The sequence below is a fragment of the Lampris incognitus genome, chromosome 6 (assembly GCF_029633865.1).
Source record: "Lampris incognitus isolate fLamInc1 chromosome 6, fLamInc1.hap2, whole genome shotgun sequence".
NCBI classification, from domain to species: domain Eukaryota; kingdom Metazoa; phylum Chordata; class Actinopteri; order Lampriformes; family Lampridae; genus Lampris; species Lampris incognitus.
The window spans coordinates 56,276,731-56,291,351 of NC_079216.1; the positions used below are offsets into that span (position 1 = coordinate 56,276,731).

A 14,621-nucleotide genomic window follows, 5' to 3' on the forward strand; every position below is an offset into this window, starting at 1 on the left:
CACACACACACACACACACACACACACACACACACACACACACATCACTGACAAATAACTGTCACTGGCCAAGTTGATTTGCATCATCCCCTGTGAGAGTATGCTACAGTATTACAGTGACAGTCTGACTAGAGATACAGACTGTACAGTAGATTGCTCCAAGAGCATCCATACGCTGCATAACTACCAGGACACTAGTTTTATTGCGCAGCAGGTAGCAGGGTATACAGCAATGTTAGCTAACACTTAACTTATTTAGTCGACTTCAATTAATAGACAGCCAATACAAATCATTGTTGAATCAAGTGTGTGATTTGTGTGTAATTTAAAATGGCTGAACTTGAATGGGCTGCTTGCATTATGAACATAGCTTGACTGTTGGAAATACATTCAAGGTTTTAGTTATTCCAGATCAGGGAAAAGACAGCCTTCAGCAGAACACCTGATTCAATCTCTTCATCTGTATTGGGCTGTACTTTTTCTGTTATTTTTTCTCGCTGATATTGGTTTTCCTGATTCTGAAGTGTGTTGAACTTGATTACTCACTCAAGGACAGAAAGAGCAGGGCAGCGGGCCAGCAGTTGGCAAAGTCTTTGCATCTCAGTTTTGCCCCATGTTTGGTTTACTAAGCTGGGGGGGGGGGATGAGACAAAATGTTAGTAATGTGATGGCCTGGCGGCCTGTCCAGGGTGTCTCCCCACCTGCCGCCCAATGACTGCTGGGACAGGCTCCGGCATCCCCTGATTAGGATAAGCGGCTTGGATAATGGATGGATGGATGCTAGCAAAAGCAATTTAGTTATGAACAATGGTAGCACTTATAATAATATGGGGCAACGAAGATTGAGATGCTGAGAACTGAACACAGGCGCACCATACATCTGCCATTAACATGTGTCTCGGGTGATCGTATTGTAACCCAAGAAGCAATGAGGACGCTGTGTGATCCAGTCGCCCAGACCACCACCAGAGGTGGTCAGGGATGATTTATGAGCACATTTCCAAAGTTTGGTCCACCCTCAGTTAATTTTGATAGATTAGTTATTTTAAAGATCTTACATTTTAGGAAAATGGAGATGGTCAAGTTGAGCAGTATGAAATTATATTTATGTGTTGGGATATCATAAAGTTGGGGCTACTTCCCATATCCCTGGTCTTGTATCAGGCAAAAAAACAGACTAAACAAGTCACAATGGGTCCCCCAAGTATAACGTTGCTCTTGGGTCCTTGTGAAATCATTATTTTTTTCGTTTCTGGCCAACAGTAAGAACGCACTTTGCATGGTCTTCCAAAAGATGAAGAGAGACGTAAGAAGGGGTTTATTCCCGTTCGGGGAAAACAATGTTCTTTGCACAGGAAAGCATTGCAAAAGTGGTCATCCAAATTGTAGATAAGCTTGTAGCATTATGTTTGTACTGACCTAAATTCCGTACTTACAGAGTAGTCACGTGATCGTGCAGCCTAGTGGCGGCATTATACACACAGCTACATGCCTGTACACTGTACCTGAGTTCCCCTGCAATGATTATTAAATGTTAAGCATAGACGCTAACACTGCCTCCATGCGAGTCATTCTACACATATGTTCTTGAAACAGGCTCAAATCATTAAATACACTGAAAATACAGGATGCAGAAAACTTACCGGGTGGCATTCTGCATTGCAAAGGAACTTAAAAACCCAGAATGAACCTTTATTTATTGCAACTTTGATTGTAAGCTAGCCTAAAAGAGGACAAAGGCGACCACCTCCAAACATGTCAATATATGTAGCAACATGAAAACTTTCTTTACCCTGCAGGAAGAGGGATTTTTTTATGGACTATTTTTGCAAACCAACTGGGGGGTGGGCATATTGATTGGATAAAAATGAGCATACAGCACAACACCGTACCACTACTGTGTGACTGGAAAACTCGTTTTCATCCCGTCTCATTGATGTTGATTTAACTCCATGTTCACTGACATGATTGCCTTTAACCTTTTAACCTTCAAATTTTCTCTTCTTCTTTGCTCTGTTCCAGTTTTGTTGTGTGAAAGTCTGCACTTTTGATTTCATCCCATGCTTTCTATTTATGTATTCTTTTATCTCAGTATATTTAATACCATTTAGATGTGTTACTTTAATAATTAGGGATTTTTAAACCCATCTCTATGTACTTTTTAAATTTTATGTAAATTGTTTTTGGGTACTGGTTGAGTTCGCTATTCTTGATGCCCTATCTAGATATAATCTGGCTAAACTATAGGCTACGTGTAGAGACCTTGGCTGGATTACTGACCGGGCAAAGTGGGCACCTGTCCCAGGGCCCTGGACCTCCAAGGGCCCCAGAGGCTCCAGGTTCCCCACGTGTCAGTTGGTTTGTGATTATTTGATAATTGTGAAAATGTAAACACAAATTGGTTTGGTAATATGACCATTTAAATACAATATCAACTGAATTGACAGGGGCCTTAAAACAGGCCCACATCCAATCTGTACATCCACAAGGTACGTAGTGTGGGCCATCATCTGCTTGGTAGGGGCCAATTTGCCCCGGGGCTACATGTAAAGGGGGCCACAGAGTCTTGGAGAAAAAGAACGTCAGAAACTGTTAAAACAGATTCTTGTTTGCAACCAGCAGAACAGAGAGGCAAACATAATACAAATCTCAAGCGTTGGAAAGTGTCAAATTCAAATGAAGCATCAACATGTGACACAACTCGTGATTAAAACCAATGTCATCCAGGCACCTGACCCAAGGCTTGGTACTATACAGTATCTTCAGTATATTTGTCATGAAGAGAAAAGAAATGGTCCCACAGTTTTCTTTCCATCTTGACTAAGCAACAACATGAAACACAAAACATTGTTTGTATGTTTGCTCTGGAGTAAGAGCAAAGCTCATCAAGGAAATTGGTTAAATAGTTAAAAGATCTGGACAGCATTCAAGTAGAACGAGGATCAGTGTGAGGGTCTCACCTGACTGTTGGTCCACTGATATTTTTATGGCTGCAGGGTTTGGAGAGGGGGAAGAGGTTGAGATAAGCAAGAGTAAAATTTGCAATACTGCATGAACAGAACAATTGTTTATTATTCAGGAATGATAAATTGCAAAGTTATTTCATGATAAAACTCACCCTTTGTTATCTGAGTTTTGCAAGAATGTAACTTTGAGTTCTTTCATTCCCCTAGGAAAAAGTAAAAATAACTAAAAAATGGATCAGTGTTGACACATGAAAACATACTCATTTGGCCTTTTTTGTATATTCAACATTAACTGAGATTTTGCATGATGTTCAGTCTGCAAAATCAATACTACTTTCACATCTTTTTGGAGACTTGAGGTAGTCCGTGGAAATTAATAATAACAGATTACTATTTCATTTTTAAGTGGTGAAGCCACAACTGAAAAACATGACATTTAAAATCACTAAGAATAGCTGAACTGTAAAACCTTGGCTGTGAGGAGATTATACTTTAAAGTCCTCTACAGCGTTTCGCTGAATCTTTTATTGTGAAATACAGATTACCGAACAATAGGAAATCGACTTGAGAGAAGTCTAATGTGTTGTTCCTGACCCCCGTGTTAAACAATGATACCAAGCAATGTCAGCTATTATCCCAGCGTGTGCTTGTGTGTATCCGTACTCAGCATGGACATGCACGATGTTGACACAAGTGGTCATCTTCTTTATGAGAACTGTTATGCCTTCCAGAGGCTTGTTGTGTCTACCCAGCCTGCAGGAAACACATGCAAACCCGGATGCGCACGCACACACACACTCACACACTCACACACACACACACACACACACACACACACACACACACACACACACACACACACACACACACACACACACACACTTCTTTTTAAATTGTAAAGTCTGGAACTACCACTGATGAAAAAACATCTGATGTCTTTCCTATAAGAGATGAAATGTGACATATCAGTCAAGACTACTGTATGTACTTACGTTATAGAGGCCAGATTTGGAAGTTTGGAAAAAATGTCAGCCACATGCTTGATTCCTTGGTTTGTCAGGTTATTGCTATGTAGACTGTCAGAGAAGTACACAGTGACATAAATTGAAGGCTTTTGGTAATTCAGTTAATCTGCAACTCAACCCTGATCATAACCTCTAATGTAATGAAAATCTATTTAGGATTTGAATTGGTATCCAAAATATTGTAAGCATGTTAGCTTGTTAGGTGGCTATACCCATGGCACTTATACCAACTAATGCCCCAAATGTTTACTCAGTCAATTAAGGTAACATTTGATACACAGGCTAAGGTATTGCATACACGTGTATATTCACATATCAAGTAGCACTACTTTCACACCAGTTGTGCCTGTGAAGAAGATCATCTCAGGATTTATTTTGCTGTACTGACATAATGGGAATACAACAGAAGGATCATTTACTTGATCTCAGTGATACATGGGCAGTCCTGTAGAGTTGAAGCCAGGCTAGCTACTCCCACATCAGTCAGATGGCCACCAGAGAACCTGAAAAGAATTAACATACAGTTAGCCCCTCATCGCAAAGCCAATTCTGTGGCAGTATGTATTCCTTGACCAAAATATAGATGGTGACTTTCTTTCTTGTAATACAGATTACAAGGAAGAACTCACCATCTCCAGCACTTAAGTGCAGGTTGAGTGATTAGCGCAACTGCTGGGAAGACTATTACCCACTTCGCCGTGTATCCGATATCACCGTGTTGGTGTTGTTCCTACATCTCTGTGAATGTTCTCATTCATCCAGGTCATAGTTATCCAAAGGAATTGAATCAAGTGCAACTGGACTTGGCTATATATCCGTGAAGACGTTTCGCCTCTCATCCAAGAGGCTTCATCAGTTCGTGCCTTTCTGACTAGACCAAGCTAGTCTTACTGGCTGGTGATGAAACTCAGATATTTATCCTCTTTGGAGTCGTTATCAGAGCTATTGATGTCAATGGCTCTTTTGTGTTCCGATGTTTGTTAAAGCCGTTAGTGACCGACTGTTGTTCTTGGAGGCTAAGCTTTTGAGTCTCCTGGGTAGAGATGAAAGGACGGCATTGTAAGTGGGAGAAAGGTGGATCTGACGAAACCGGGGTGCAAACCCTGGTCCCCAGTGGGCAACTGCATCAACACAAAGCCGACGCTTAGACCGCTACACCACCGCGGACCCCCTCTTTTTGTGACATTTGTCACTAGATTGCTCCATCAGTCTCTGTGCTTTTTCATAAACAGAGAAAAACGAAATAAAATGTAAAAATCACTTTGCTAGAACAATAACAATAAAGTTCAATCTGTGCACAAAAGGAAGAAATGCAGATTTTTGGGAAAAACGATAAGCAAGTCAATTTGTGAGAGCTCAAGTCTTATCACTGCATTAGTTGCTACAATGAGCTTGTTTTGCACTGCACATCTTTACAAAACGGCATTGCAGGCTTGCTACTGCCACTCTCAAGTCATGCTCAGTGTTGAGCTTAGCTCTGTACTTTGTTTTAAGTGAGGCAACAGCAGAAAAGCCCATCTCCAAGAGACAGGATGTGGCGAAGAGAAGCAGAATGCTCACAGCCCTCTGTCCTATGAGTGGATACTCCCTCTCCACGCCAAGCCCGAATTCACTCAGTGTCTGAGCTGTAAAGTTCAGCCTCACGGTGGAGTCAGATGTCATCTCCCTGAACTGGTCCTCTTCAGCAGAGCTGAAATCAGCAGGTGCCGCTGCATTGAATGGATCTGTCACTCAATCATACTGAGCACTGTTGGTTGGGAAGTATTTTTAAAAGAATCCTCTCAGGGAAGAGATGTACTCCTCAAGACATTAAATCACTGTGGTGGCTCCAGAATCACTGGTTTCAACAAATTCACTCAGATTCTCAAAGAAATCAGTATTTCCTTGATCAAGTCATCTGCCCCACATCTCAGGCTTTCGAGTGAATGCACTGATCCTGGCAGACAAGATCAAGAAGGTGCTTGTCTCGAAATGAAGCTAAAGATTTAATTCATTCAGCTTTCCAAATATATCACTGAGATAGGCCAGTTTCATCAGAAATTGTTCATCACCAAACTTGCTTGCAACTTCATGCATATGCTCCTCCTCCAGAAACACCCGAATTTCCTCTCTGAGCTCAAAGACTCACAATAACACTTTACCACACGAGAGCCACCTAGCCTCACTGCGAAACAACACAGCTGAATGTTCAGCTCCCATCTCCTCACAAAGTGCAGAGAATAGCTGTGCTCTCAGGGGTCTTGTTTTGATTAAATTGACCACGCTAGCTAATCTGTCTTGATGCTAGCGCTTCTCTGTGTATGACACAGTGCGCCCATTGTGCATTTGGCAAGACCCTCTTGATTAGTGCCTGCAATCTCTTCGTTTTCCCTGCCATGGTCTGTGCACCATCTGTGCAAACACCCGCACAGTTCTCCCATTTCAGCCCATGTTCTGTCAAGTAACAGTCAAGAAGCCTAAAGAGCTCATCAGCTGTTGCTCTACTTGGGACGTACTTGCAAAACAGTGACTCTGACGTGACAAAGAGAACGTAAGCAATAAAGGAGCAGTCTTTATTGCTGTCAGTAGCCTCGTCCACTTGTAAGGCGAAACGTTTGTCTTTCAGTTTTTCAGTGAGTTGTTCCTCAAGGTCATTTGAAATGTCGCATATACATCTTGCAACTGTATCATTGGACAAAGGGACAGCCTTCAATTTTGCAGCGCTTGTCTCATCAAACATACTAGTTGACACCATATCTAAAGCTGCGGGAAGTATGAGCTCCTCTGCTGTTGTGTGTGGTTTCTTGCACTGGGCAATTCTGTATGCGACTTTGTATGATGCCATTAGTGCTTTGTTGTTCACTGATGCAGCTTTTACAAAGCAATGTTCCTGCCGACGGTATGCACCAAGTTTTCAGTTTACAGTGATATCAGATAGTGCCCCGCTTTGCTGTGTATTTCAATGCACACTGTGGTAGTAAATGTTTTAGAAAAGTGTTCTTTTCACTACACTCCTGATTTCAATGGTAATTAGACTGATTGGTGAGTATTTGGTATTTTCTAAATACACAGAAAAGGGTACGTTTCAGATATTAAGCAAAAGGATATCAGAAAATAACTTTCAAGACCAACAGGAAAAAAAACAACTTTAAAACAGAGTCAACACTCCCAAATAAAACAAAGCTGGAGTAACTCTATTTGATTAAACCTTCATGTTTCAGTAAATGGTCAGGTGTTTGGTAAATTTGAAGTAAACCAATCCGAAGTATCATATTTGGGAATGCCAGTCAGTGTGGATATGATATCTGGATTACCGTAAACAAGATATGACGAGTAATGCTTAGTGATTGTAGATAAATGTAATGGTGTGATGTTTAATAATGATGATTACAATGTATTAATTGGAATAAGGGATATAAGGATATATCAATCATTGGGAAAACATATGCATGAGGAACAGGGCTTGTTACAAGGACAGGAGGGTCTATAGTGGCAGTGGAAAAGTACTGAGTATGTTAGCAGAAAGAGGGTCGCAGAGTAAATTAGGTGTGAGGGTCACTGACCCTAAATAAGGTTAGCGACTCTGAATGACAAAGGGGGCAATAAGGATGTTGTGGTAAAGGGGGAGTAGAGACAAGATGTCTGTCTCCATGGAAGGTGTGAGGGTCCCTGACCTTGCATAGGGTTGGCGACTCTGAATAGGGACGGGGGACACTGGAAGTGTTGTGGTCAGGGGGGAGTGGAGACGAAATGTGCTGTGATTTGTGGTTTCAGAGATAGGAACAGGATTTTACGACGGCAGCTACGACGGCAGCTGCAACACAGATGGAGAAGAAGATTACCTGGAGTCCGGATATCAGTGAGGCGGAAACGGAGTCAGATGAACGGACCAATCAGAAAGAAGATCACACATCCATATTCAGTCAACACTTTATATAGTATAAAGACTGGGTCAGGGAAAGGAGAGGGAGTCAGACTTCGTGAACTGACACAATCTGTTGTTTGTCAGGGATAGGAAGATCTAGACCCAGAGCTCTGTATGCTTTATCCATTTACTGCTAAATAAAACGGATGGTTTTGAGACCGAACATCTTCTCCTACTGCTTTATCAACAAACACGCAGGACTACGCTCTCACATAGATGAAGATGAGTTGGTAGAGTGAGCTGAAGTCCAACAATTTGGTGACCCCGACGTGATAAAGACGGAGAAGTGACGGATTGACCACAGAAGTAAAAGACAACGGATAACTGAAGTGTGATGGCAACAACAAGCGGCCGCTAAAAAAACTAAGGTAAACAGACGCCTGTTTTATCGAAGTTCTGTTATTGGCTATACCAAATTGTGTGTTGTCATTATACGGCAAGTGTCCTAGTTAAAGTGGATGAATAAAGCATTGACATGAATTGTGCACGGGTTTAAAGTCCCAGGGATTAGAAGCCCTGAAAGCAACAACAGTACTGAAAAGAAGATGTGCGGGTTTAGAGACCCATGGGTTAAAGAAATCCCATAAAAGCAGCGCATGCACGTGGGGAATACGGACGGGTTTAAAGACCCATGGGTTAAAAAGAAAATCCATAAAAGCAGCGCATGTCTGTATAAGGGGTTAGAGTCCCTGAGTGAGTAGGTTTAGAGACCCTTGGGAACAAAAAAACAAAAAAAAACGGAGGTTCCCATAAAAGCAGCGCTCACTGGTTTATGATATGTGCCGTGTTTTAACGGCAAGTGTGAATGTTTGATATTTTGCATGATTGAAAAGTGTGTTGTTTGATAAAACTGTGTATAAGGGTGGTAGAAACTCAGTAGTGTCTCAGAGAGGAAGGAGGGAGTGTCTCAGTGAGAAAGAATCAGCAGTGGAAACCTAACTGGTGTCAACGTAAACTGCCTGATAAAACTCACTGATTGGGTCAGTTGCTCGGGACGTATGTGCCATACAAACTGACTGGCTACTGAACTCTTCTCTGATTGGGCTGGTTGCTCGGAACGCAAGTGTCATACAAACCAGCTGGCTACTGAGTGGGGATAGATAAAACATAATGGAAGGGGAATCTGACAGGGAGTGTGAAGAATACGGAGATTGCCCTCCCAATGTTATATGGACCGTTAAGCAACAATGGGAAAAAACCAGGAGTCAAATTTTTGCAGGGCTCCCGAGGAACAAGCGAGACACCATGATTGGGGCGTATGACAGTATATGGAAAGACTTACAAACACAGGGTAAGGTCCCCAAAGAGGAGGAAAGGAAGAGATTGATATTATACCTAGGGAAGGCAGAAAAACAAGCTAAAAAGAAAGCAGATGAACACTGGAAGGCGGAAAAAGTTTCCATGTTAGTCAAAAGAAAATGGAATAAAGATGGAGAGGAAAATGAGCAGAGAAGAGCCCACTTACACAACATGACCTTAGCTTGCATGGCAGTAGAAATGAATCAAAAACACTCAGAAATAACCAAAGAAAAAGATAAAGGAAATGAAAAAACAGAAGCATCAGCGCCAATATATCCCAAAATGCCCGGAATACAACCCCCTCCTTATCCCACACCGCAGATGCCACTCATGCGTGTGGAAGAAGGAGTAATGAAAATGACAGCAATAGGAAAGGAGGAATACAGACAGATTAGGGAGACGTTAGAGGAAGTAGTAACAAGGAAAATATCAGAGGTGGAGGACCTGGTGAGGGAGGCAGAGCGTAGGATGCAGGAAGCCAGAGAAGGGAATAGGAAAGAACATGAGCAGACGAGCAGACAGGAAGAGATAGATCAGGCAAGAAGCTCACCCACGACAGTGTCAGAAACACCCTCCACCCGGGGGCGTGGCCGGGACGTCGAGGATGTAGGACACGTTTCTCTATTGCTCCTGAGTTAGTGACCAAATTTATATATTTAATCTCGCTAAATCGTGCATGTCTTTGGTGGTCAAGCGTCTAAAGAGTCCTTTAAACGATTCACACTATATTTGAGGACTTTGAAGGTGAAATGACATCTAATCGACCGAAAACGGAGTCTGCAAGAGCAGGCCGCAATAAGCCTGCGCCCTCTCCTGAATCTGATCCGCTCCCAACATCGGGTGCTACAGCTAGTGCTGACAGCATGACAGTACTGACCGCGGAAATGCTACAATCCATGATGGGCTCCCTCAAAACCGATATTTTCGGTAAGATTGACACTTCAGCTACCACTCTCAGATCAGAGATGATACTGGTCAAAGACGAGCTTAAAAGATCTATCGAGAGGATCCAGAATAAACTCGACGCACATGGAGTCGTTTTATCAGAGCTGGAGCGCAGTGCTACAGATCACAGCACTCGGATTACCGAGCTAGAGGCGAACGTCGGCTCACTAACAACTAGGGTGACATACCTGGACAACAGATGCGAGGACCTGGAAGGTAGAATGCGGAGGAACAACATCCGTCTTCTGGGAATACCGGAGGGAGTGGAGGGCCCGCGACCGACAGAATTCGTAGCCGGGCTGCTTCAGGAGCTGCTCGGCCTGGATGAGAAGCCGCTGCTAGACCGGGCCCATCGCACCCTGCGGAGCCGACCCTGGGAGGGTGAACCTCCGCGACCATTTGTCATCAGGGTGCATTTCTTTCACGTCCGGAACGACATGCTGAAGAGATCTGGAGATGCGTCTCCTCTCCTCTACAAGGGCAGAAGAGTCTCGATATTTCCGGACTACACCACGGCTGTGGCCAAGAAGCGGGCTAGCTTCGGAGATGTTAAGCGCCAGCTGCGCGCCTGTCCCGGCGTGAAATATGGTCTCATCTACCCTGCGGTTCTGAGACTGACCCTGCCGGACAGCTCCACACACAGGTTTGAGGACCCGGCTGTTGCGGCCGATTTCATCAAAAACAGGGTGAAAAAAGCTGTCATGCCACCGCCGGGTCTGTAGCTCAAAATATCAGTTGGCTGGTCTGGTTAGCAGGCTAGTTAGCGGCCTGGCTGGTAGGCAAATTAGCTAGTGAAGTTGGTCTTGCAGTGCTCATTGTTGACATTTGAACGCAGCTGTTTTTTTTATTTTCAGTACATGTTGGAGAGTGAAGCTAGCCTTGCAGTGCTCATTGTTGACACTTGAATGTAGTGGGTTTTTTATTTTTATTTTCAATACATGTTGATGAGTATACAGCGGACTACTCACATTAAGGTGATATAATGTGGAGATATATTTTATTCCACTTACATTACTGCCTACTATTTGTGTCATTCTCATTTCATTTTGTTTTGATCTGAGCTGCCTGCACTGCCAGTATTTGGTTGTTTACATGGTTGAAGTTCAATTTTGCCACTTTATAGATTTTGTACCTCTCTTAACTGAGTTAGTTTTCCTCGGGTCCTAATGTTATTGGAGACCGACTTATGCACATTTGCTTTATTCTAGTTCAATGGTCACAAAGCTCAGGTAGCTAAGAGTAAGCTAGCTAAGTTGGTATGCGTTGCTCTAAAGGTTTTTTGTATTTAGGGGTTTGCTTGCATCTCAGTTGGGGAGATGCTTCGGCAAGAGGGATTTTGTGGGAGGGTTTTTTTCCTTCTGTATTTGTGTTTTGTTTTCTTGTGTTTTGTCACTTGTTTTTGTTTTTTGAATTTGCACTATTGAGGTCAGCCAAAATATTTAATTTGCATTATGCCTTGTCCTTAACATGTACTCTCTCTCTTAAGACATGACTCAGCCTGACGTAGCTCATCCTGCTGGAGGGAATGGTTTTAATTTTCTCACTTGGAATTGTAGGGGCATTAACAACCCAGTTAAACGCAGTAAGGTTCTCCACCACCTCCATCAGTTGAAAGCTCACATTATCTTCCTCCAAGAAACTCATCTCAAGGTACCACAACACTCAATACTTAGGTGCAGATGGGTGGGTCAGGTGTTCCATTCCTCATTTCAGAGTAGGTCAAGAGGGGTGGCTATCTTACTTCACAAATCAGTACCTTTTACATGTTCTAATGTGATAGCTGATCCCAATGGTAGATATGTAATTGTCAGTGGTAGGTTATTCGATACGAAGGTGGTTCTTGTTAATGTTTATGGTCCTAATTGGGACAATGGGGATTTTTTCAAATCGGTTTTCTCCACACTCCCTGATATGTCCTCCCATATGCTGATCATAGGCGGTGACTTTAACTGCTGGTTGGACCCACATTTGGATCGATCCTCCACTAAATCTACTACTTTATCAACCTCAGCTGGGGTTGTCCGTACCTTTATGTCTGATTTCGCTGTTTCAGACCCTTGGAGAACATTTAATCCATCTGGGAGGGCATACTCTTTTTTCTCTTCGGTAAACCACACTTTTACGCGCATAGACTACTTCCTTGTAGATGATAGACTTCTCCATTCCATATCTTCGTGCTTATATAATCCAATTGTGGTTTCGGACCATGCCCCTGTCACTATGGGAGTAGTCTTTCAAACAGCTAATAATCAGAGACCGCCTTGGCGGCTTAACACTCAATTACTCAGTAGCGAAAATTTTATTAACTTTGCTTCGGCCCAAATTGACTTTTTTATGGATACAAATAGAACCCCAGGTATCTCTGCGTCTACCCTATGGGAAACTTTGAAAGCTTATCTTAGAGGTGAAATTATTTCCTACACCACATATGAGAACAAACTTAAAAAAGATAAATTGTCCATGCTAACACGCCGCATTGCCCAATTAGATAACGCATATTCCGTTTCACCATCTCCAGATATTTATAAGGAGCGCTTAACTTTGCAAGCAGAATTTGACACTTTGCTAACAGATCAAGTTACTGAGCTGCTTGTCAAGTCTAGGAGCACCTACTATGAACAGGGAGACAAAGCCAGTAAGTTATTAGCACACAAGTTGCGTCAAGTTTCATCATCACATCAAATTCCCAAAATTCATACATCATCCGGAATATCATTAGACCCTAGGGAGATAAATGATGAGTTCAGAAGTTTCTACCAGTCTCTATATACTTCTGAAGGTGATGCTGATTTATCAGAATTTGATGACTTCTTCCACTCCCTTGATGTACCTTTAGTCAACCAGGATTTGGTTAAAGAATTAGAACAACCAATCACTGTTGAAGAACTGTCTAGAGCTGTCAAATCCCTTCAATCCGGGAGAAGCCCAGGGCCTGACGGTTACTCGACAGAGTTTTATAAAAAGCTTCTCCCCAAAATAGCCCCTATTCTAATTGAAATGTATAATGAAGCATTTGTTAATGGTATTCTTCCACAGACTCTCACTCAAGCGACTATCTGTTTAATTCTTAAAAATAATAAAGACCCTCTTGAATGTGCATCATATCGTCCAATTAGCCTGTTAAATGTTGACTATAAGATTTTAGCCAAACTTCTGGCAACACGCCTGGAAACAGTTCTCCCATCGATTATCTCTCCTGATCAAACAGGATTTATTAGAAATAGACATTCATTCTTCAATCTTAGGCGACTATTTAATATCATGTACAATTCCTCTGACACCAACACCTCGGAGGCCATTATATCCCTGGACGCGGAGAAGGCGTTTGACAGGGTGGAGTGGAAGTACCTTTTCTATACACTAAATAAATTCGGCTTTGGTTCAAAATTCACTACTTGGGTAAGACTTCTGTATGCGTCCCCCCAAGCCTCTGTCAGGACTAATAACACTCAGTCAGGCTGTTTCCCTCTGCAACGGTCAACACGCCAGGGTTGCCCTCTAAGCCCTTTATTGTTTGCTCTCACCATAGAACCCCTTGCAATAGCACTTCGTTCCAACCCTCTTATCAAAGGTATAGTTAGATACGGACATGAGCACAAGGTGTCTTTATATGCAGATGACTTATTGCTATACACATCTAATCTTTCTGTTTCTGTTCCTGCTGCCCTTGCTACTATTACATCCTTTGGTCATTTATCAGGGTATAAACTGAATCTCAGTAAAAGCGAATTGATGCCGCTTAATGTGACTGCGGAAAAATTCCCATTACATACCTTGCCATTCAAAGTTGCTCATAGTTGTTTCACTTATCTTGGTGTACAGGTCACGAGTCGATTTGAAAACCTTTTTCGGGCCAACTTTTCCTCGCTTTTAACCCGCACTAAGGATGATTTTGAACGCTGGTCAGTGATGCACCTCTCTTTAGTAATTAATTAGTAATTAATTCTGTTAAAATGAACACACTCCCTAAATTTTTATATCTCTTTCAGTGCCTACCGATTTTTCTTCCCAACACATTTTTCAAAAAAATAGACGGCCTAATTCTACCTTTCATATGGGATAAGAAGACTCCTAGGATACGAAAACAGCTCTTGCAGAGACCCAAGTCAGACGGAGGTATGGCGCTACCAGATTTTAGATTTTATTATTGGGCGGCTAATCTTAGGGTCATTCAGTTCTGGTTGCGAGGTGGAGAGATGTCCCCGTCCCCAATTTGGTTAAAGATGGAAGCTGCTTCGTCTGTACCGGCATCATTGTCTTCCCTCGCTCACTCCTCCATTACAGGCCCTTATTCCTCTTTCACCAAGAATGTGTGTGTCAAAACAACATTGAGGATCTGGAATCAATTTAGACGCCATTTTGGGTTTCAGACAACCTCTCTTTCTGCTCCGATGGCCTCGAACCCTGCTTTTGCCCCATCTATGGTTGATAGTGCTTTCTCAATATGGTCTAGTCTTGGTATAAAAAGGTTTAAAGATCTCT

General features: G+C 42.5%; 1 protein-coding gene across 1 annotated transcript in view; it reads right to left on the minus strand.

Annotated features, from left to right (window-relative positions):
• Nucleotides 1-14,621, minus strand: part of nlrc5 (NLR family, CARD domain containing 5) — a 114,287-nt gene that overhangs the window by 48,875 nt on the left and 50,791 nt on the right. Inside the window, exons 15-20 of the mRNA XM_056282449.1 lie at nt 4,411-4,494; nt 3,959-4,042; nt 3,630-3,719; nt 3,119-3,169; nt 2,961-2,990; nt 547-630 (exon numbers count right to left, since the gene is read on the minus strand). Coding sequence (XP_056138424.1) covers nt 547-630; nt 2,961-2,990; nt 3,119-3,169; nt 3,630-3,719; nt 3,959-4,042; nt 4,411-4,494 — 423 coding nt within the window. The remainder of the gene's footprint in view (nt 1-546; nt 631-2,960; nt 2,991-3,118; nt 3,170-3,629; nt 3,720-3,958; nt 4,043-4,410; nt 4,495-14,621) is intronic.